Source organism: Chaetodon auriga, chromosome 6, assembly GCF_051107435.1.
Source record: "Chaetodon auriga isolate fChaAug3 chromosome 6, fChaAug3.hap1, whole genome shotgun sequence".
NCBI lineage: Eukaryota > Metazoa > Chordata > Actinopteri > Chaetodontiformes > Chaetodontidae > Chaetodon > Chaetodon auriga.
Window position 1 is genome coordinate 15,061,441 of NC_135079.1, and position 24,340 is coordinate 15,085,780.

The 24,340-nt window shown below is 42.5% G+C and overlaps 1 protein-coding gene across 7 annotated transcripts in view; it reads right to left on the minus strand.

Moving 5' to 3' along the window:
* shank3a (SH3 and multiple ankyrin repeat domains 3a) overlaps window positions 1–24,340 on the minus strand; it is a 140,236-nt gene that overhangs the window by 24,552 nt on the left and 91,344 nt on the right. For all 7 annotated transcript variants that reach the window (XR_013077283.1, XM_076733438.1, XM_076733439.1 and 4 more), the window contains one exon: window positions 17,382–17,495. Coding sequence is in view for 6 of the 7 variants with exons in the window: in XM_076733438.1 (XP_076589553.1) it covers window positions 17,382–17,495 (114 nt within the window). In the remaining variant the exon portion in view is untranslated. The remainder of the gene's footprint in view (window positions 1–17,381; window positions 17,496–24,340) is intronic.

The following is a 24,340-nucleotide window of genomic DNA, read 5'->3' on the forward strand; positions in this document are numbered from 1 at the left end:
GTTAGCGGTTATCAGAGGAGGTAATAAGGAAAAGAGGAGTGAGGTGAGGCCGGTTGGTATTTTGTCTGTGGTAGAAGGTTACTCTACGTCTGCTCCTGGGAGGAAAGAAGTGGCATTTTGTTAGCACTGGTTGTCAAAGGGAAGTAGCGATGAAAGAGAGGCTGATATTTGGGAAGAAAATTGTAGATGAGTCAGCACAAAAAAAAAAGAAAAGAAAAAGAAAATCAGCCAAATGTTGGATAATTTGGGGAGTTGGTGATTGTGAATGTGCACACTGGTCTTAATGTACGTGTGAGTGGTATGTGTATGCATTTGTGTTTGTACAGTACGTGTGTGTGTGTCTGTGTGCACACCATGTGATACCAGATGCAGTGTAAGAGTGTGAAATGCAGCTCATTCATCACAGCTGTCATCTATTTTGTACAGCCCAGGAACATCTAAAGGGAGGGCCGTGATAGCACAGATAACCTAAACTCCACTTGCATCTATCTCTCTCACACACACACACACACACACACACACACACACACACACACACACACACACACATCCAACGTAAGTAAGGCTATTGTTTAAGTTAATGCACATTTATTATTTTTTATGTTTTGTGATGCTTTCTGCTACAGGAGGCTGTGGATTAGAGTCAGGCGGAAATAAAACAAAGAGGAGCATCTTCCAATCTGCAGCAGAGCTACAACATCTGGGCTATCAGAGGGGGAGATAAGCGTACTGAGATTCTAGAGAACAGAGAAAATCATGAACTCGCTGGATGTTGCTCTGTAAACCCTATATTTGACAGTCATGTTAAAAGAAAGCATATCACACAGTTACCACCTACACCAAGCACCGTGTCAAAAGTGACAGCCGGTTGTCGCTGTTTGGAGATATTATTGATGTCCAGATGAAAGGGTTGAAAGAGTTCCACTTCAAACCACTCACACAGTGCTGAGAGAGCAACGTTTTTTTCAGAAGAACAAAAATACAAATGAAGAGAAAAACACAGAAAATTAGCAAAATATATATAGAAATGGAGAAATAAGAGTACAGCTGCATAGTATTTAGTAAACACACAGAAGGAGAGCGCAAGAGTGGAAGGGAGGAAGTTTATTTCCCTCTGAGAACAACATGAGGGCCGACTGCCTGTGAGTGCATTAAAAAGTGGCTTCAAAACGTGGTTTAATAAGAGAGATCTGGAGAGAATGGCATTTTCATTAGACTGTAGATGCTGCATCTGGTGACAAAGCCAGATGGCAGTAATGCACATGAGATGAAGAGAGGAAAATCTTGGTCAAAGTATAAGTTTGATTTTGAGCTGCTTGCTGAAAGAACGACAGATACTATAAGCACAATGAACACATGAGACTGAAGGAGCGTATCCTGAGTGGCCCCTGCCTCTATCGCAGACTGATACGACACAGCAGCAGGCTTGGCTTCTACACCCAAGCTGATTTAAGCTTTTCGGGTTTCTGTTCAAGACACCTGGCGCTCAGTCTGTCTTTCCTGGGAAGAAATCTGTTGCAAGGGAGGTGGAATATTTCATATTTCTAATGACAGCAAACACAGCGCATATGAAAAAGGCTGCTCACACCTGCAAGTGGCTTCACACTTATTTATGACAAACAAGCCCGAGGGGTTCCAAACATGAAGCCATACGGTGTGAAAGGTAACATGCACACTGACAAACCTATCCTGCATCAGTGGAGTTAATATATATGGACTTGCGGGAAAAACATGCTTTTACAACAGAGTTTCACAGATTCATATCATAGAACCTTGTGACTTATCAGCTTTGTGTTCCATCACAAACAAATAGCACCAGACTTACCTCACCAAACCACCAGACTGCGACCGTTTGCCAACATTAACCACGCGTTAGAGAGAAGACAACACCGGAGTTGCAGAGCTACAACACCCTGTGAAAATTACTTCGCACAACAAATTTTGCTAAAAGTAGATAATTCTAGTCCTATTAAAGCAAATACAAAAAGCACATACAGTGGGGTTTTTTTTTATTTTGCTAACCATGGTTACAGTAGGTTACCAAAAAGCACTTTCTACTCCGAGCACAAGGTTATATCTTTCATCTCAGCACCACACCTCACGCAGCTTTTTAGTTCATTTTGCACACACTCATCTTTTTATGTTAAAAAAAAATATATATAGCTGTTCCTTTGAATTACTGAAAAGTTTACCAGCAGCGCTGATTTTTGACAAACTTCCAGAGATAAACGCAGTGCATCTGCCTGATCCACAGACTTAATGTGGTATCGACCGAAAGGTTTTCTTTTTATGTGTTATGAATGATAACATCCATAAAAATGTGAGTAAGCTGCTTGTCTGTTCTCGCCGGTGATAGCTGTGAACACAGTGTGTTAGAGTTGAGACCAAAGCATATTTAGCACATCAGGCTATATGTCACGCTGTGACATTGCAACTCTTTGTGCCACTCTGTTAAAGCTGCTACATCACTGAAACTTCCTGCTGTAAATGCTCCTGTCTTTGTCCAGAGTGCTTCTCCATTCTCCATCCCCGTCCTTGTCTGAAGGACGCAAGAGTCACATCACATACACACAGATGCACGAAAACACAAGCCGACACAGCACACACACACACACACACTGCCTCTGAACCCTGCTGAATGAGAATTAACCTATGCTGTTTTACCACTGATAAGAGCTGCAGACAAACATGTGCGCACACACACACACACTCACACAAACACACACACTTATCAAGGGAGCCTCATTGACTTTTTAATTCTTTCCTCGCACACCCCCACTCATCCCTCCTTTCTTTTTCTCCCTCTAACCTCCCACACCAGGTGGATAGCAGACTGAGCAGCGGGCGTAGTAAACTCTGAGGGCTCCCTACACCTTGAATTCTAAAACGCTGTTTAAAGTAATCAGAACAATGCTGGACTGTCCGTTCCCAGCTTCCCAAGAATTGCACAGCCTGTGAGAAGATGCTTGTGGCAGAAGAAAAACGAAGAATCATCCTCTTTCTTTCTCTTTTGTGCTGTCACACAATGTGCCTGCTGTTGCACAGATCAACAGGGAGTTGCTGTACCGTGCAGGTGGATACAAGGCTTACCCACGTGCACAGAAGGACAGAGCAATAGCTTCAATTTTCCTCCTTATCTTCCTGTATGTATTCCTGATTTTCTATTGCTCTACCAAACAACTCTTGAATAAGACTTTTACCATTCCAGGATAAAATTAGTCATGCTCACAGTAAGGCAGGAAAAGTCAGTACAAAAGAAAAACTAAAAGCAGACTCTGTATCAATCTAATCTTCATCTCTTCTGTTCATATAGGGAATTCCAATAAACCATGCCTATATTTTGCAGCTGCAGGATAATATTCAACATCAAAGGTGACAGAACTGAAATTGTATAAGTGCATACTTTTGATACGCGTGCGATGCTCTGGTAAATCTTTTCATCAGGCCATTTGTACGCATACATGGACATGATAAGGAGAATGTAAGGTAGTTTAATTAACTGTGAAGTGGACTGTCAGATGAAAAAGAGAAAAGATGAACAGAGAAAGAATGTTAGGAAAGACAGAGAGGACAGATTAAATAGAAGACTGAACTGGAGTACAGTAGAAGGACAGAGCAGACTGACAGTGAAAATATCTCTAAGAGTTAATAAGACTATATTCTGGCAAGTAGTGTGAATTAGTGTCTTCCAAAACAACCCACAAGACAGTTCCAGAAAGGATTCGTTCACATTGATCGTTCTCTGATCTGCCTTCTCTCAGGTTGAGGTTAGGTTAAAGTTAGAACCTTTGAGATGTTACATTAAAGGACCAGTGTGTAGGATTTAGTGGCATCTTGTGGTGAGGCTGCACATTGCAAAGAGCTGAATTCCTCTCACCTTACTCCTCCATTTCCAAGTGTGTAGAAGAACCTACGGTCTCTCGAGAGCCAGCGCTTGGTTTGTCTGCTCTAGGCTACTGTAGTGATGTGGTGAAGCAACATGGCGCACATATAAAGGGCTCAGTCTAAGGTAACAAAACATAATTATTATTTTCAGGAGTGAAAACACTAATAAAAACATACTTTCATACATACTTCACTTACAAGATATTAAAATTGCCTTCACCTGACCGAGGAAACAACACATGCATGTAATCCATCCTATTGATCACAGCCTCACTGTTTAATGATTACTCTTTCCACATTGTCATAGCTGTGTTAAGTTACTGCTAATGGTGCCAGTATACTGTCCTCCATCAGAACTGCTTGTTGATTGGTCAAACAGCTTCAAAAACCTCCTCCCCTCAAAATTTGTCTGACACTTTCTGTAACTTTCCGAGTTTGACACAACTACTTTTATCACGTTTCATGTGTACAACAACCAAGTGCAACACTACGAACGTCTTCCAGGAGGGACTGTCAGAAAATGTGCGACGCTCTCTTTGTTTTTAAACGACTGCCCCTCTCTATGACAGCCGGCTTTTCACTCTGCCTTGGAGTGTGGCCGTTCGGAACAGCTATAATCATTTTTGCATTGACAAGGCTGGAAAACACGCCGTGCGAGCTGCTTCTTTTCGAGCGTAACCCAACCTTAATGCAAACGTTACATCCTACTGCTGCTGCTTCACATTAAAAATGGGAAACACGAGGTGGTTTTAAATGTGAGGCAGCCACGGGAAACAGCGTAGTTGTCACCATGGTTGGTGCTGACCGTGATTCTTCATAAATAATGCATCTACAAAACAAGACAACAATAATAGTGATCAGGTGGATAATGGAACGAGAAGGGGCAGCCACAATGAACTGAGCAGGCGAAGAGCTACAGGCAACAGGCTGAGCACCTCAAGGTCGCCAACTTTACTGTGACTTCCGCTGTTTGGAAAACTACTTCTGATAAAGTAGCTGCTTAAGGAGTGTTTTCTGCTCTGAATAATGGAAAAATCATGGTCATGGCTGGGATTCAGGAAAGATCACTGTCATTGTTAAGACCAAGACATGACACAAACTGCAGTTTCTGGTTACACACTTTCTACATTCAAACATCAGTCATGATGTCGTCCTTAAGAGATTTGTTGTGCCAACGTCACACTGCTTCTACATCTGCTACTGAAGTAGGACGATGTAATTATTCACACAATCCCAAGAGGTCAAAAGCTGTTTTATGTGTTTGAACTACGGAAGCCGAGAACAGCCGTGCTTGCAATTATTTTTTTTAATGCCGTTATCTGGAGATCACAAGTTAATTAACTTGATTATCTTGAGATAACAAAGCTCATTTTCTCATGATAACAGGTTAATTTATCTCCTTATCTAGAGAAAACAAAAGACTGATTTCTTGAGATAACGAGATAATTTATTACAAGAAAATGACTTTCTCTGCCTCAGCCAGCAGCTCTTCAAATAAAGCCTATTAGTTAAAGACATTATATCATTCATCCAGACTTGCAAGCCTGTCCCACTGTACATAGTGACCCCCACAGCGTCTCCACATAGCCTACAGACACCTGTAGGTTGTTGGCTCACCCAAACTTTTAACAAAAAGTGTATGGCAGGAAACAGGAAGTCATATGCAAGTCATGTGTTCATAGCAGTTGAAAGCTGCTTCAACTCAAAATAACGGGTTCTTCTTGATCTGACATCTTCAGCTTGGCACGGCAGTCCTGATCCCTGATAAACATTTTAAGTAGGCAAAAAAGACCTTTTGTTTTCCTGTGATAATGGGTTAATTATTTAGTTTTCTCATGATAATGAAGTAAATAATGAAGAATTGCAAGCAAGGCTGTTCCTGGCTTCCATATTGAAACAACAACCAATGCTGTCATTTTTCTGGTAAGGACAGTCTCAGCCTCAATCCTGCTGGGCAGCTGATTTAACTTTTCTCTGGTGAGTTTTACATAAACCAAGACGTACTAACACTTACACTGTAAAGGCCAAGAGAAAGAGAGAGGGAGTGATGGAGGGCAGAGACTGTTTCTGTGTATAAACTCGACAAGATGCTTTGATCAAAGAACAGACTAACAAAATGACACTGCAAGACGGGATTTTAATGAAAGAGAATATGAGATGATATCTAATAACGCCGGCACTAAAAGAAAGGTCTGCATAAAAGCTTTCAAGTGTGAGGGCTGGACAGCGTTTTGTCTTGGCTCTACAAGTTAAAATGCCAAATCTGTCCTCTCTTATTTCATTAAGAGCAACAGAAGGTCGCCTGCATAATGGCATTTATATGATAACTATGACATATCTATATTAAAAAGGGACACACCACTAAGAACACTCATCTACAAACATCAAAATGCTCATGAGTGAAAAAGTTTTCCATTTATGGAGAGGGGTGGGGCTGAGATGAAGAGGAGGCTAAGGAAGGCAAGAACAAAGGGAAAAATGCTCAAATGGTAAGACCTTTAATACTCGTCTAAAACGACACTGAGAAGAGCTTTAATCAGTTCTTTGTAGTCGACTTCTCTCTTCAATTGTAACGCTTTTTATTGCACTGATTCAAATTTCAGTCACTTTAATTTGCAATAGTTCACATCATCCTCTTCTAAAAATGGAAACATTTGTATGCTTGCAGACGCACACACACTTTTCTGTCTTTACTGCATTTCCCTTCATGCTGAGTCATATTGTAAGTTTCTCACATTTACGGGGGGTGGGGGGGTATTTTTAGGTTCTCCTACAAAACACCATTTTATCATTACATGCAGAAAGACTACCAATGAGCCATCAGTTTGCCCTCTATAGCAGTCCGTGTGCTGACATCAGAACAGTACAGAGAGCTGTGGGCAGGCAGTGACTTACCCCAGTATAGGTCACGACACGTGGAGTTTGGTTGTTCTGCCTTCACGACAGTTACAACACCGTCTATCCTGCTACAAAGCACAGGCAGATCTGACACCATGACAGGACAACAGTCCATTTCTTCAACTCTTCTTCCTCTCTAAGACTTTGAGAAGGAGGTCATCCCTCCACCCTGCCACTGGTCCATCTCCTAGCTTGAATCACTGAGAAGAGCAAGGTCTGGTAGAGCTGATTAAAAGCACTCCTGAAACTTCCATTTTGTGCAGGCAGCTATTCAATATTCCTCAACACCATTTTCCTGTTAAAGGATTCCCAGTTTTCTTCGGTTTGAGAGTGAAGTCAGACTTCCTGGATGAGTAGCACTGAAAACTGTCCCCTTAATGTTTTGTTTCCGCCTCCAGCAAACAAATCCAGCATATATTTCCCATCTCTGCTGCCTTTCTTTCTCCTCCTCCTCTACCTCAGGATGGGGTGGTTTGTTGTAGTGCCTTCAGACAGCCTGTCGTTACCGTGTAAGTGTCGGCGGTAGAGACCAACTGCTATAAATACCTCCACTCTGTCAAAGTGGAAGCCTTGAATAATTCAGTCAAATTGAGACAACAAGAAGCAACTACTGTACAAGCTCTTCAAATGCTGTGACAGCTCATCATGACACGCCTTTGAGTCAAGGTCAAGACAAGAAGAGATGCACTCAAACAAACACAAACAGAAATATTCTCAGAGAGAAAAGGGAAGCAGGAGAGTAGGAGTGTTCAGGGTAGGAACGAATGTATCTTTAACACTGAATCCTCAAGCTGAACCAATGTCACTGATTGAATCAGGAGCTTTTTACATTGGAACTTCCCTCACTGGTGACTGACAGTATGTCGGTTCAGCAGTATGATACACAGTATGTGACTTCCTATATAAAAGCTCACTAAACTATGGTGAAATTGAGCACTGCTGTGGTTCTAGTGGTTCATATCATTCCTCCTCTCTCGCCTTCATTTCCTGTAACTTCTCTGCTGTCCACTTAACAGGTAATGAGTGGCAAAGTAAAGAGTTAGAATACTCAGATATACTCAATTGAAAACAGCATAGTTGGGACAGGAGCAGCTAAATACTGGGAAAGTTGTGGAATGCTCACAAAACACCTGTTTGGAACATTCCACAGGTAAACAGGCTCATTGGTAACAGGTGATAGTATCATGATTGGGTATGAAAGGGGCATCCTGGAAAGGTTCAGTCGTCAAAAAGCGAGGATGGAGCGAGGTTCAACACTTTGTGAACACGTGATTGCATAAAGGATGTTACTGCATGGACTCAGGACCACTTTGCAAATGGCTGCATTCTGTTTACATTTACATTTTATACAACGTCCAAACTTTTTGGAATTGTTGTAAATCTGCACCTGGAACCTCATCTGAACTGCAGTAACCTCGTCTCCCTCTGAGCTTCTCTCTCTGTCTCTGTGTCTGTGTGACGGAGGTGTGGCAGAGTCAGGGCGGAGCCACCAGCTGCATCTCCTCACAGTATCAAGACCTCTACATATATTCAACTCTGCCATCACCACCCTGCCTGAGTTTGTCAGAATTTGTGGGTTTTTGTTTGTCCACCTGCCACTTGAGAATTGACCACAAGTTCTCAATGGGATTAAGATCTGGGGAGTTTCCTGGCCATGGACCCAAAATTTCAATGTTTTGTTCCCCGAGCAGCTTAGTTATCACTTTTGCCTTATGGCAAGGAGCTCCATCACGTTGGAAAAGGCATTTTTCACTCCCAAACTGTTCTTGAATGGTTGGGAGAAGTTGCTCTTGGAGGATGTTTTGGTACCATTCTTTATTCTTTCCGGATGCCCCAAATAACTGGAAAGGGGATTCATCAGAGAAAACGACTTTAGCCCAGTCCTCAGCAGTCTAATCCCTGTACCTTTTGCAGAATATCAGTCTGTCCCTGATGTTTTTCCTGAAGAGAGGTGGCTTCTTTGCTGCCCTTCTTGACACCAGGCCATCCTCCAAAAGTCTTCCCCTCACTGTGCGTGCAGATACACTCACACCTGCCTGCTGCCATTCCTGCGCAAGCCCTGCACTGATGGTGCCCCGATCCCGCAGATGAATCAACTTCAGGAGATGGTCCTGACACTGGCTGGACTTTCTTGGGTGCCCTGAAGCCTTCTTCACAGCAATCGAACCTCTCGCCTTGAAGTTCTTGATGATCCGATAAATGGTTGATTTAGGTACAATCTTTCTAGCAGCAATGTCCTTGTCTGTGAAGCTCTTTTTGTGCAAAGCAATGATGACTGCACATGTTTCCTTGCAGGTAACCATGGTTAATGAAGGAAGAACAATAATTTCAAGCACCACCCTCCTTTTAAAGCTTCCAGCCTGTTATTCTAACTCAATCAGCATGACAGAGTGATCTCCAGCCTTGTCCTCATCAACACTCTCACCTGTGTTAACGAGAGAATCACTGACATGATGTCAGCTATTCCTTTTGTGGCAGGGCTGAAATGCAGTGTAAATGTATTTTGGGGTATTAGGTTCATTTTCATAGCAAAGAGGGACTTTGCAATCAATTGCAATTCATCTGATCACTCTTCGTAACATTCTGGAACATATGTAAATTGCCATCATAAAAACTGAGGCAGCAGACTTTGTGAAAATTAATATTTGTGTCATTCTCAAAACTTGTGGCCATGGCTGTAGTAAGGAGTGACATGATATGATGGCATTCTGAGGGATGATGTGATTACTTCCTGAGATGTCTATTGATGTGCCTTGCCAAATTTTTGAACTGAACTGAGCAAAATGATTCAGATCAAAAAAGAGATTAACTTCCACCCTCCAACTCCACAGGAGAGGGGGGGACTGATGCTGAGAGAGAGAGAGAGAGAGAGAGAGAGAGAGAGAGAAACATGGACAAAGAGGGAAACAAGGATGCCCTGTTGTAAAGGTAGGCGTGTGATAAGTCATACCCAGTCAGAGGGATGCTTTACAGCTCTGCCAGGTAAGTTGCTCCCTGTGTGTGTGTGTGTGTGTGTGTGTGTTGCCAATTTTTTAGATGTGACACCCCACAACAATGAAACACGGTGGTTGTGAAGTCATTGTAGCAAAAGAGTTTACGTAAACAAAATGACTCCACCAACTGTGTCTACAGATTACTGGTGTGACTGACTACTACAGGTGAATATGATGTGGCACAGCCATTACACTGTGAAACAGTCCTGCCTTTCAGAGAGAAATGCAGTAACCTGCCCATGTGTCTATGTGTTTATTTGTGTGTGTGTGTGTGTGTGTGTGTGTGTGTGTCTGTGCAAGTGACCTGCTGTTATCCAAGGCAGCACCTGTCAAATGTGATATGTCTGCGCTCCACTGTGAGACCTGCTTCAGCTTTGATTCATTGTTCAAATAGCATCGCCATCTATTATGATTTGATATGGATCTGTCCTCCAGAGGGGGGGCAATGGCTGAACACACTCGACTGACTTCTGATGAAAAGTACAGATAGTGGCCATCACTCTGCTGCGAACAAACAAAGGGAACACACACACACACACACACACCCACACACACACCCACACCCACACACACACACACACACACACCTTGAGATGTTACTGTAGGACGCTTTATGTGTTTTTTTTTGGACTCCTCTTGAACTGCCAGTCTATAACACTGACTCAGCTAAACTTTCCAAAGACATGTCTTCCAACCTGTGGTTTACACACACACACACACACACACACTCTCTCTCTCTCTCTCTCTCTCTCTAATATGATGGATTAGCTGACTATGCTAATCTGTCTGCTGACTCCACACACTATACAGACAATAAGTTAATTGTGTGCATGTGCATGAACATGCACACAATTAACAAAAAAAAGGGTGTCCATTCATATGCACATAGACCTGCACATGCACATAGACATGCACATGCACTGCTCTGTGGTCTCAGTATTTGCATACTCAGTCTGCATTTTACAAGTTGCCGCCAGAGAGTTACTGACTGAACTCACTATCTACATAATTTGCAATCTGGGCATGTACGGACAAATTTATCGCACCACAAGAGAACTTAAGCGAGAGTAGTTTGTCATTGAAAGGTAAATGCTTTTCTGTTAGTTATTTTTATGAGCTTGCTCAGTTTAACCTTTGAGAACACTAAAACTACAGTCTGAATAAATGTGAACAATAAGACATAAAATGGAGATTTTCTGTTCTAATAAATCACAGCAAAAGATGGACAAGGTGACCGTGAGAGCAAAAGGGGCTTGATGAGGGACGAGGACACACTGGAGGATCAGAGACATTTGTGATTTTCATCCGCAAATGAGTATTTTATTTATTTCCCGTGGAGCAGCTCTAGATGTGTCATTAGTCTACCATCACTGATATGATCTCGTCTTTTCTGGTTTTCATGACCTTGGATCAATTCGGTAGGCTTCCTTTTAAATGACAGTGATGCTCTTGAAAATGTAATTCCTTTAATAATCTATAATATTGACCAATGCTAATAATTATATCAAACCTGGTCGGCAGATGTTGCATTCTAAGAGAGAGGCTAGTGTTACCAACATGTCTTCAGTGTGACAGGCCTTGTTAACACAAAGACCTTCATATTCATTGTGTTAGTGACATTATAGGTGTGAAGGGTCAAGTTTGGAGCCATTCTTGAAATGCTGATAACGCGACAGAGTGAAAAAGCAGACAGGAGAAAGGACAGTTACACAGAGGACAGACGACAGAAAGACAAAGCAGGATGGGAAAAAAGAGAAAAGGTTGCCAGGTTCCTGTCAAGTAGGCAAATGCTCTGTTAGCAGGCTAACACGTATCTTAAATGTACCCTGTAACTATCAAAGAAATCACTCTGACATGAGGGTCCGGTACACATGTAGCATCTATGCATGCACTGCATTTTGTCTTATACCTCTGCATGTGACATTTCACATTTCTAACATGTTAAAAAAATCTAATTCTACCTGAAATATTCCACCTTACAAAACTAAAAGACATAAAGCCGACAACAGCAAAACAGACAGGACACCTTTCATCATAATAACATAATCAATTACCACCCACCAGCTTCAGAATTCATCTACCACTGTTATCACCATGAACTCCTCCGTATGTATACTAACGAGACTAATTATTAGACTAATAAGTAAGCAAACAAGTAAGACTAATAAGCTTTGAAGGTGTAGCAACAGTAACCGAGGAGGGCGGGGCTTAGGGAAGGGGCAATTACAACGCTGTAAACTCTAATTGCGACACAATGTAATACTAAAGCATGACAAGAATGTTTCTGCCTGATGCTGATATACCTAGGTCACAATATGAATGGTTTCTCCAACTCACTGTTAAATAGTGTCAAAATATTTTGACCACTGTTACAGAAACAGGCTTAGAAGATTTGTGAAATCGTTCATCACTGTAGCAGTAATACCTGTAATACCTCCACTGCAATAATGTTGACCTTGCAGCTTGAACAGGAGTGGAGAAGAACCAAGCAGCAAAAAGGCCACACAGACCCACCACTTTTGGGGAAACTATACGGATATTTCCACAGTTTTGATCAGATGACTTCCTGTATAAGCCCTCAACAATCCATTGCACCATCTCTGTATCCCGTCTTACCTTTCTCTTAGACTCTACCCTCCAACTTGCTCTGCCCATGTCAGTCTCAGCTGCCGCAGCAACGCTGATGTTTAAGCATTCTAGGGGAGTGCAGACACACTCCAAAACTTCTTAATGGGCAGGCTAAAAATAGCTCACGCTGGATCTGACTGGGCTGATTCATGCGGCTGTGAGTCATTCAACTGTGCCGCGGTGTGCGGAGAGCAAGGGAATAGAGTGAACGAGCACAAAGAGAAATAAAAGTTTGCACGCTTGTTAAGATATCAAACCATTGAGAAAATCAAGCATTGCTTATCCAATCACAGAGAAAAATGTGCATTATTATGCTGTGAGTGTGTGTGTGTAGAGGTCCTTGAGGACAGCCGGGGCTGCAGCGCGACATAAGAAAATTAAGGCTGACATAATGGAGATTTGGGATGGTAAAAATGTGTTTCTGTTTCACTTAACAGTTGGCAGAATTTACTTGTTTATTTGTTTGCAGCATGCCAATGTCTTAGTGATAGCAGGATTGAGGGGGTGGGGGGTTTTCGGCTGGAAGGCTATAAGATCCCAGATTGTAGCCAACTACAGTACTATTGCAGAAAATGAGTGGCCCCCGGCAATTTGTACCATCATTAGAAAGGGAAGAGCAGTTCATACTCACATCATTATCCCCTCCATTACCACGGGTAAACATCTACTATTAACCCCCACATACAGGCCAGCAGCATGTGTGCTGTGCTAGAGAGATGTGTTGGAGAGATGTGGCGTTCGCAGGATGAGTGAAGACATTGAGGCCTATTCTGCAGATCTAACAAGAGAAAGTTTAGGTTTTTAAAAATGGTGTTCTGTTTTTTACCTCACAATGAACGATGATTTATAACAGCACACGGATATCGCCCACCTCCCCAACAAAAACACATATCAGCCATTTGCACACAGCCAGCAGCATTTCACCACTGCATCACTCATTGTACTCTTAATGAATTCAATCAATAGTCTTTGCTTTTCACCCTCATTTTCCCCATCAGTCGCTCACACACTCCTCTTTCCTTTTTTTCCCCTGTTGACTTCTACACTTTGCCTTTGTCTTTCCTCTCTCTCTCTCTCTCTCTGTCCCCTCGAGCACCGGTTGAAGATGAACTGTTGGCTGCAGTTGGCCCTGGCCATGCTGAGAGAGAAGAGCAGCGTGGTGACAGATAACAGCCAAGAGAGTCAGTGATGGTTTAAACAGTGCCTCTTTCACATGGTCACCTGCTTCCATTCTCTTTCTCGCTCACTCGCTCTGTCTCTCGCTTGCTCGCTAGCAGCCTTTAACCCATCCTCTCTCGCTCTCCCAAAGTGAAACAGCTTTTTCCCATCATCCCATTTTTTTTGTCTTTACCCCGTCTACATCATTGCTCTTTCAAAGCTGGCAGAGAGGAGAGCAAAGAGATGGAGGCTGAGATAGATAAAGAGAGATAGCACTCTCAGAGTCATGACTCATGGCTGATGTACAGTGGCAGAGAAGGGGGGGGGGCAGGGGGGAGAGGGAGAGAGAGAGAGAGAGAGAGAGAGAGAGAGAGAGAGAGAGAGAGAGAGAGCGCAGTAGTATTTGGGTTACTTAATTGTAGACAGAGCTGTCTTTCCTGCTTCACAAGGCTGAGACATATTGCCCTTACTGTCAGTGACGCCTCAATGAGTTGCCTACAGATAAACAACTGTGTGTGTTTTAGTGTGTTTCAGTGTGTGTGTTAATGTGCCATCCTGTGTTACTCTGCTGTTGTATTACTGTTGATGAATCTATGGATTGAAATTAGCCCGCTAGTTTTTTTAAACTTACTTTCTAAATATTATTGGAGCAAATGGATACAAGTCTGACTCTGATGCGACACTCAGAAAAATGTATTAATTGTTCTACAGATGGTCCTTTTGTGGGAGAATGGGAGAACGTTTTTTTTTTCTGAGCCTCGTGATGCTGCAATACAATGCGCGGCATTGTATTGGGGGGCGTGGTTTAAAACGTCAGTGAAACAGCACTTAGACTGTGTTTGTCTTTATGTAATGTGGCATATTTCTGAGTGTAAAATGGCATATGTGAGTGAAACAAAGCGATGAGAGGGATTTAAATCTAATCTTTTTGATTTGACTGCATTGATAAAAGTGGGCAAAAAAGAGTTTGGCTAATTGGCATCCAAACACACTCCTCATCCAATGATAATAATAATGGTAATGATACTACTACTACTATTACTGATAATAATAATAGTGAAAGTACTCCAAGAAGAGAAAAAAGACTAACGGTGATTTATATTTGGAATATTACAAAAGATAATTAAATACAACTACGTAACTCAGGGAGTGTTTTTAAAGCTGCTCCTTTTTGTTGTTGGTGATTATCAACCTTTTCATTAACAGGAAAAATAAACATATCCTGATGATTACAAGCTAACACCAAACATCCCAGTTTGATATCAAAGAGAGAAACAACACTACGTAGTGTCAGAGTGGAATGACGGTGAAGGCAGAAGACATTTTCAATCCCTGTGAAAAAGGTATCTGAGGGTTCTGAGTTTTTCAGGATTTATGAGTGAGTGGGGCTCAATATCAGGCCCATCTCTCTCCCTCCCTCCCTCTCCTCCTCCTTTTTCTCTCTACCTCTCTAAAAGACACGCTCTGCCATCTCCACTTTGCTGTCCTTTAGAGTATGCTCCCCCATCCGTCTCCCTCACTATCTGGCCCTTTCTTTCCCACCTTCCCCTATCTTTTTCTCACAATGCATTTAAATGGGGTATTTAGAGATTCCGGCCTTTCTCGTCTCTTCACACCCACTCTGAGGTAACCTCAATCCCTCAACAACCCTGTGAAAAGGGAGAATGCCCCAATTGCTCCAGAAATAGGTCTCCTGAGATGCATGATAAACACACGAGGAACAGGGAGATATTTATGACATACTTGTCCTTTTCCAATATATGTATTTGCTGCACTTATTAAACTTTTTCACACAATGACCAGGTGTTTTTCATGATGCTGGACATGTTATTGCAAGAGAGACCAGAGCAAAAAAAAAAGAAAAAAAAAATGCCATCTGCAAATCTGTAAGACTAAAGGGGGGGTGGTCCCATTAATATGGCTCCCAGTTGAAGGGAAATCTGTCACAGCAGCATGGATGGCAGATCAGATTCATCATAGTCAGCATTTATTTTAAGTGCGTAATAAGGAAGATAATTCACACAAAACAGTTGTTAAAAAAACGCTGACCTTTCCACAGATTTACAGTGTTGATACTGTTTCACCATTAGTGACTGCAAAACTGGGCCTGTTCTACAGTTAAGTGGTGTATTTTCATTCTTGGTTCTGTATTTCCTGTGTACAGCTGCCCTTCTGGTGAAGGGGTTACACCAAAAACTAATTTACGCACTGTCACAAAATAATTGCTAGAATACAGAGAACATTAGAGACTGATGATCCACGGTGTGGACGGATTTAAGGATGGCATTTTGTTTCAAACATGAAGTGTAAAAAAATGTAACAAACACGTAATTCTCCGTTTCAGTGCAATTTAGTGAACTGAGTCAATTTGTAATTGTGTGCAAGGTTCAATCACACTCATTAATGCTAAAATACTATGTTAGGAAATGAGAAAAACGAAGAAGAAAAAGGAAAATGTTTTTAAATCAAGACAACATCTGTAAGGAATATGTGAATTATGAAATGCTGACATGACATTTACTGGTAGCTTTGAGCTGCATTTCTTGAAAAATGTCCCTTAATCTTGCAATTGATGCACTCACATGCACAGCGTCATGTTTTTAAACTGGTTGACATTTTCAGTGCACCTGTGTTCAGTTAAGCACTAATTAAGTATCCCTAAAAGCCTGACAACTGGTTAAAAAACTGAAGACAGTCGACAGTCAGCATGGGTGGCAAATATCAACTAATGAGGGAAGAGGGACAATCTTTCAATATTCTGAGAAAAACAGGTTGTTTTGAAGAGTCTTTCACCTGAACTGACGCAGTCAGACTGGAAGATCTACTGTACGCTGAAAAAACAGGAAGTGCAAATTGTATTCAATGGTAGAATAAGTTCAGTTTAGTTTACAGTTAGTTTACTTTGGTGGCCCAAAGTTAACGTGGGAATATGTTCTGCAAGTGGATACACAATGCAGAGCTCCACAAAATTAACAGTCAGCAAAATCCTTTTCTTGCCTCGCCAGACAAAGGCCAAAAGATTAACCAGAATAATTTTGGATAAGCTTTCCTGGAGGACATACTGTATATTAGATGAGGATTAACGTGCAGGGCACTTAAAACCTCAGCCCACTCTCGTCTAAGACAACATGGTTATAGTCCACTAGTAGAGTTGAGAAAGTGGAGAAGCAGGTTTCATCCCGTACTGGTCTTACTGGTGTGTCCTGGAGATGCACAAGTAATGTCGTTGTCGTTTTGTGAATTGTGGTTCAGTATTTTCATGATTATCAGAATCAGAGTGTTTCATTAAAATCTAGGTTTGATTTTGTGGGGGTGGTTACACGACAGCTGAGATCGTTTTCATAGTCCACAAACGTAGTACAAAATGACCAAGAAAAAGACAGTTTACATTTAAATAAAATAAATGTTTCTCATCCCTCCATGAATTGCTGGCTTATTAGGGTGAAGGGGTATCCCTGTGATCTGTGCTGACAGGGGTAATAGCTCACGGTGGGGTCTCCCAAGACAAACTGACACCAGGGGGCCACTCCGGCAGCAAGGAAAGGCACGAACCTAGGTGACCCCAGGCATCACAGCCTTGTTCTGGATGTGCAGAAATTCACCTCTCTGGTGGGGATGACTAGTGCAAGAGGAGGAGGTGGGATGGTGCCAGCTAAGTATAGTTTGGATCACCTCTATGCGTGGCACTGGGTCTTTTCTGCACCGTGGACAGAGCAAAGGCCACCACCACCACCACCGCAACACATGGCAGCAAGGAAGAAACTTGTGTGTGCAGTGTGTACACGCACGCGTGTGTCTGTGTGCATGTAGATGTCTTACCTAGTCGTGGGTCATACTGCCTCATCTGAACTTCTTCCACATAGTCTGCTGGGAACCAGCCTGTCCTCCCTTTGACCGTGCCTTCCCAGAAACCTCCTTCCCCTATACTGAGCACTGATAAGAGAGAGAAAGAATAGTGGGGGTTTGAATCAATCAAAAATTGTCATAAAACAAGCCCTGCTGTCATCACTGTGAGGTTGTGGAGCCTGTAGAGCCTTGGACAAGAGACAAAAAGAACAAAGAGCCATATAACAGATTGAGATTTTCAGGTTTTTATGTTCCCAGTTAAATTATAATGGAGTGTGCAAAGAGGGAAAAGAGAGGAGGGACCAGAGAAAGAGGGAGAGAGAGAAATTTTTGTTTAATAAATACACACACATAAAGAACACTGATACAAGACAAGAGACACTGCAATGAGAAACTATTGGTCTGCAACTAATGTACCGTAGAGAGGCGCTCGGGCAACATAGGTTTTATTCTCTTTCATGCCATTAAAGAGGTGAAAGACAAAACAGAGAGAAAGACAAACTGAGAGGTTTCTAAGTACAGGGAAGGAGTGGAGGGAGAAGACAACGGGGAGCTCGAGAAAGGAAGGGAAGGAGAGATGGTGAAAGAGAGCGAGAGGGCGGGAAGGACAAAGAGAGGTTCCTCCTAAGTTCCGCTGTGGTAATTAGAGATGAATGTATAGTTGATATTGATCTTCCCTGCAGGACTGAGCCAGCACGCTCATTTCTACAACACTCATTCATTATCCCAGCAAGCTAACACACACACACACACACACACACACACACACACACACACACACACACACACACACACACACACTCCTCAGAGATCACCAGCTGGAACTGAAGCTTTGCCTGAGCGAGCCCTTCTTCTAAACTGGTTGCTAGGATACGGCAGTATGATGTTGCAGCCAGCAGACAGGCTGCTAAATGATGGAGTCGACTTCCTCCAAACTATATTCTACTCTGGCATGGGGACATGTCACAGTGATGTAACCCGGGGCACTATGAGAAGCAGCCGACTGGACTTGATCTTCAGTGACGTGATAGTAAGAGTTCAGATATCAGACGTTCACAGGACTCACTGCTGTATCTTGTAACAAATACATCATTTTCTGTCCAAATGCTGCTCAGGGACTCATATGTACAAACAGGCTAGAGCAGGAGTGTGTTCAGTACACTGAAACCTCCTTTTAACCAATAGGGGATGAGTTTTATTCTGGTTCGTGCACCTAATTTTGAACCTTTCGGAGCATTTCAGAACCTCAAAAAACTTTAGACTTCAGACTTTAGACAAACTTTATTGTCATTCAGTAGACAGCAAGTTTACACCTCATATATACACTTATATATATATATAAGCATATATATATATATATATATATACAAATAAAAAAGTATGTAGTAATATGTAGAGGTATGTTAAGAGTATGTTAAAATAAAACAGCAGAGTATTGTGATTTATACAAAGCTGGCTTCATATTCTACAGGTCGGGAAGCGGCGGCCATTCTACTCACACAACAGTCATCTACGTCCTCGTATCATTAATAGTTGGTCGATGCTTGTTTTTTGGACAAAAAACAAATGTCTGCAAAAACAGAACAAAAGTTTTCAGATAATCAATGTAATCCACCATCTGACTCTGTTTACTTCAACTGTGCATGGCCCGATGCCACCACGTTGATGACGCGGTCAGTGATCACAAGAGTTCCTCTCAAAACTGGTGGAAACGCAGGCTGGTTCACTAGATGGCACCAAGGTTCCAAGAATCCTCAACGGAAACAGCTCAAGAACCTGAGCTAAAAAATCCTCTCAATGGCTACCCAAAGAAAATGAGCTATCCCTACAAGCCGCGCTGCTGCTCAAACCAAATGTTTACGATCACTGCTAAAAATCCGAGTTAAGTAAGTATATGCTCATTATGTTATAAATCTTGATACTTACTTGTGGACTGGAGGTGAAAACCCAGCTGACTGCTGCGCAGCTCACCTCTGCCAGCCTAAATATACTGTACAGTAGCTAAGAGAGAACTGGCGCACAAGGGGGGAGAATGACTGTTTATCGACTTCCCGCTGTAAAAAACATGACACTCAGCACACAGAGGATACATAGACTGATCCCCCTCTCTGATCTCAGCTTAACACAACTTTACCCTGCCTGTCTCCTGAGAACAGACTCCCTCCATCTCTTTTTTCCATGTTTAAACCTTTTATTCTCTCTCTCTCTCTCTCTCTCTTCCGCTCTCTGCTATACACGTCTTTCTCTCCCGGTCCCCTTTGCTGTGTGTTTCTGAATGATTTCCCAGTCATCGTGTCCGTCCCCCTCTTTGTCTCTGTCAGTGTGTCTGTCTATACTACAATGGTGTCCCTGCAGCAGACAAGCGCCGGCTGTGCTCTTCTGTTCCCAATTGACAGAAATGAAAGAAAAGGTGAGACCTCTGATTGATCTTCTAGAGTGCCCTCGCTCACGTCCCTTATCCCCTACTAATCCATTTCTGATCCTTGACACCAAGGCCAGGCAATACGGACAGAATCGACCACTGGGCATGTAAGAACGCAAGGAAAATATACGACTTCACACATTAAAAATATCTATGTACGCCTTCATACTGCAGGCTGGCACTCTAAATACTGTAATCAAGTCAATTAATAGCGCGTCGGTGAAGTCAAGACAAGGTCAGTGAAACATGCACGCATGCACATAAACACTAGCAAATAAAGATTTGAATACATAAACTGCTTAATAATCCTCACAATGCCCTCAGCATTTGATAGCAGAGAGGCTGCATAAACACAGAAAAACATAAACACTGTAAACAACATCTTACTGCCACTCTAACACAAGTCCTTAATCAAAACAGCCTGTCTACATCACAGCATTAAGTGACACTCTGTATTTAAGTAAGTTAACGCAGTCATTGGCTTCACTTTATATCTGGCACAAACATGCATGTGTACGTCCACACAGCAAAAGGGCAGTATAGTACAGTATGTGCACGTCCTCACATGAGCTCCGTGCCGTCTGAGTCGCCTCTACCTTACACTGCATCTCTGTTTTGGTGCTTGCCAACACTGTGTTGGCATGACAACTGTCCCTGTGAATCAGATGTGTGCTCACCGGAGCCAAGTGGCAGGAAGGAAATCAAACAGTGCATATCTATGCAGGAGGATTTACAATATGTGTGCCATGTTGATGTTTGTGTCCAACCGGACCGCTTCGGGACCACGGCCAAGTGGAGAACTGCAGTTGTACTCGAGGGAAAATGCTTAAGGACAAGTTTTTTGACAGAAGACAAATTGATGCTATTGGTCTCCACACTGAACCCCTTTAACACAATCAGTTGGGCTGGTGTCCTCGTGTGACAAAGGGCATTTTGGATTTCTCAAAATTAAGGGTTCTACAGACAAACAGAACAAATCTGTAAACAGACTGTGCAAGTTTGCAAGAACTTTTCAAAGCACTCACTCCTGAGCTTCGCAATGAAACTGCATTTGAGAAAGCGCAGGCTGTGGTTTTGACTTGGCAGCAGTCTGAAAACACTGGTGACTTCCAACAACTGTATTCGCTCACCCACTCTGAGCAGTGTTGTTAGGTCCGTTTCTGAGATAAAGTATTTCTAGATGAGTGTCTGAAAGCTCACTGGTCACTGCGCAGAGAGCAGCTCTGATAAACCACACAGGTGTTTGACAGTTAGCCCTTCAGATGCTCTTACAGGTTCATGGATGACCTTGGCAAACCTTTGGTGATGCTGATACTTTCCTTTTTTTGCAGCTAGGGTGTGATGTGAAAAAGGTCCCGCTCAAGCAAACACTGTCAGGGAAAACATACAGCTTAAGTTTCTGTAGTTCAAAACTATAATTATATTGAACAACTGTATCGGTGATAGCTGAGCTTGGGAAAGAAAAGGAATACACAATACTGCAGTTGGGTGCTTCAGGCATGGAGACTGAATGCTGTCTTTAAGAAGATTTGCTTCAGTGCAAAACAATAAATTCCATTTGTTTCTGCTTTGTGCTGCACTCTGTGGAGATCTATTGGGGCTTAATTAAACAACAGTTTAGTACATAAGGCAATCAACACCTCAGCTGGGCACCAGCTTTTCCCTCTACTGCATAATAACAGGTCAGGCTTATCTTGACTGTGTCACTAGAAGCAGTGAACTGCCACATGCTGATTCATAATCACCTCCACAGGTAAACTAGTGGGGAAAAAGACACAGCATATGTTCACATGCATTCATACACACAGTTATATACTGTACTCGACTATGTCCACCTTTGAAAAGGAGTGTTCCTCAAAACTTTTCCTGAGGATAAGTGCAGTGTTCCATGGTGCGTCATCATGCTGGCAGTGTGGATAAACTGCAGCCATGAGGGACTGACATGGTCATCCACAGTGTTAAGTTATGTTGTGTTGTGTTGTTCAGCCATCCATCAGTGGGTATCGGGAACTCTAATGTGCTAATTGTGCAAAAAACATTTCCCACACCATCACACTACCACAACCACCCTGGGATGTCTCCACCTAACAGGATGGCTCCATGAACTCATGCTTTTCATGCCAAATTCTTATTCGAGACTGAAGGATGCAAACCACCGAAAAACTCAACAGAAGAAGATGATGACAAGAATTGTATCTGATGGTCATCGATACACAATTTCTCATTTCTTGCCGACACATTTGACCCGATGAAGTAACCTATTGTGAGAGAAATCCAAAACACTGCAGTTAATGCGGCTGCTTTGTTTGTTCCGTCACCTACAACGAAGCTTCAAACCGAACCCGAGCTGAAGACCTTTCTCTGTAAAGTTGCCTGAAGCTTAAGACGAGCGCACCCAAAGGCGGTGCAAGATGTGAAGTTTGCATCCAGATCTTATCCACATCTTTAAACAGAATTTCGATCATCCATTATTTGATAAACACGAAAGTAAGGAGCACAAAAATGCGGCACAAGCTATTACTCAGAGATGACCTTCTGAAAACCAGTGTTGAAATCAGAAGTGATTTATCTTGTGTCTGCTTAATCTGCATCCTCACCACTCCCCCTTGACCCCTTAACCCTTAGATGTTTTCATCCACAGGATTCCTGATGATAAAAAAAAACAAAAAAAACCCATCACATATAGAACGGGAGAACGTCTGATCTGCCTGATTTCTCCTGCGCTGACAATCATCAATACCAGTATACACATAAACTCACATTTTTATCTTTTCACAGGCTGGACAAAGCACATTGTAACTGGTCAGGTGTATTGTGCAGTAAAACCTTGTATGTTCCAACATACTGTATTGTAAAGCCTCATCGAAATTCACAGCCAGTTCCCACAGCAGACAGTACCACATCTCACTGGGCCATTAATAGAGAATCCTGAGCTTATATAGAAATAATATACAAACGAAGCATGAAATGTGACCAGAAAGGAGAGTAGCATAATAGAGAGCCCCAGAGAATGAAACAAAGAGAAAGAATGTGACAGAAAGAGGCTCGCATTCAGCAATGACAAAGAGAGATGAGAGCCAGCTAAAGACAGACACAAGCTGACAAAAAGGAAAGAGCAACGCTTAAACAGATGCATAGTTATTGATGACTGTTCAACAAGTCTGCTGTCTGGTGAACAGTCTGGTGCGGTATTGTTGTGTTTGTGTATGGGTGTGTGTGTATGTGTGTGTGTGTGTGCGTGTTACTTCGGAGTTTTGCCCTTGGTGAAGTCAGTCACGGCTCCTGGTTTAAAAATAGCATCAGTGAGGATGCAGAGCTATTTATACTCTTCACAGACCCTGCCTGCAAGCTTCAATGCATCCCTGCTCGAGTGTGTGTGTGTGTGCGCGCGCGCGCGTATGTGTACGTGACCACCGATTGAGCTCATTTTCATTTTCTTGCTTTGCTTCGCTCTATTGATTTGAGCTGAGTCATTCATTTTCTTTCTCCCTCTCTCATCGTCTTTGTTTCTTCGCATAACAAGCATTTGCACACAGACAGACGCATGCACGCACGCAGTCATACAGAGTGAGGGCGACTGTCATGAATGAATGATCAGCTGGTGAAGACAGGAGTAGACCTGAAAACACACACACAGGTAACAGTGGGTGCGTCAAACGCCTGTATTTGCCTGCAGGAGCAGACAATAAAGGCTGCAGCTGTGCTGAGAGAGGCTGATGGCTTTCTGCCACTGATGCACTCACACTGATTCAGACAGGGATGCCATGGAAGACTTGCCAATTTCAATAAAATGCCACAATAAGATTTCCACACATTGGATCTGCTGAAACGAAGACAGGGAAACTTCAACTCCGATATCACTAGTCACAAACCAAATGGAGATGCTGGGATGTAGCGACATTAAAGGATGATAATTATATAATTGAGCAAAACTGTGTATTTATGCAACTGCCTGCTGAATGAAGGTAGAGATGCTGCGTCATGCTACCGTTGTGGAGTGTTCAGACAGCCTTTCTCTTGCTGTATACTCTTCTTGATGCTTTCCATTGAACTGCTCTGCAAAAATTATGTCACTTGCCTTTTCATTTCTCCAGTCTGCACTTTTTAACGATGGTCTTCAGACAGACATCATTCATTTTCATGATACACCCAAAAGAACCACATTTAAAGAGATAACCTGCACAATTTCTGCAGCCATATTCCACAGTTGCATAATGCAGACATGAAAGCAAAGGGACAGATTGAAGAGATGACAGCAATTAGTAAGCTACCAAGCAGGAACATCTAGTATCTTGTTCTTCTTGTTCTTGATGGCATTCGCTTTCACTCGCATTTAAATAGTTGTAACCCGGAGCTGTCTGACAGAACACAGGCTAATGTCATTTTTTCACAATTCTGATGCTGCTCTCTGCTGTTCATTTCATACCCAGTGCTCTGCTTCTCACTTTCCTCTGTGTCTCTTCAGTGTAATTAACACACACTCAGCATTCTGACCACCAGTGTTGAGAGG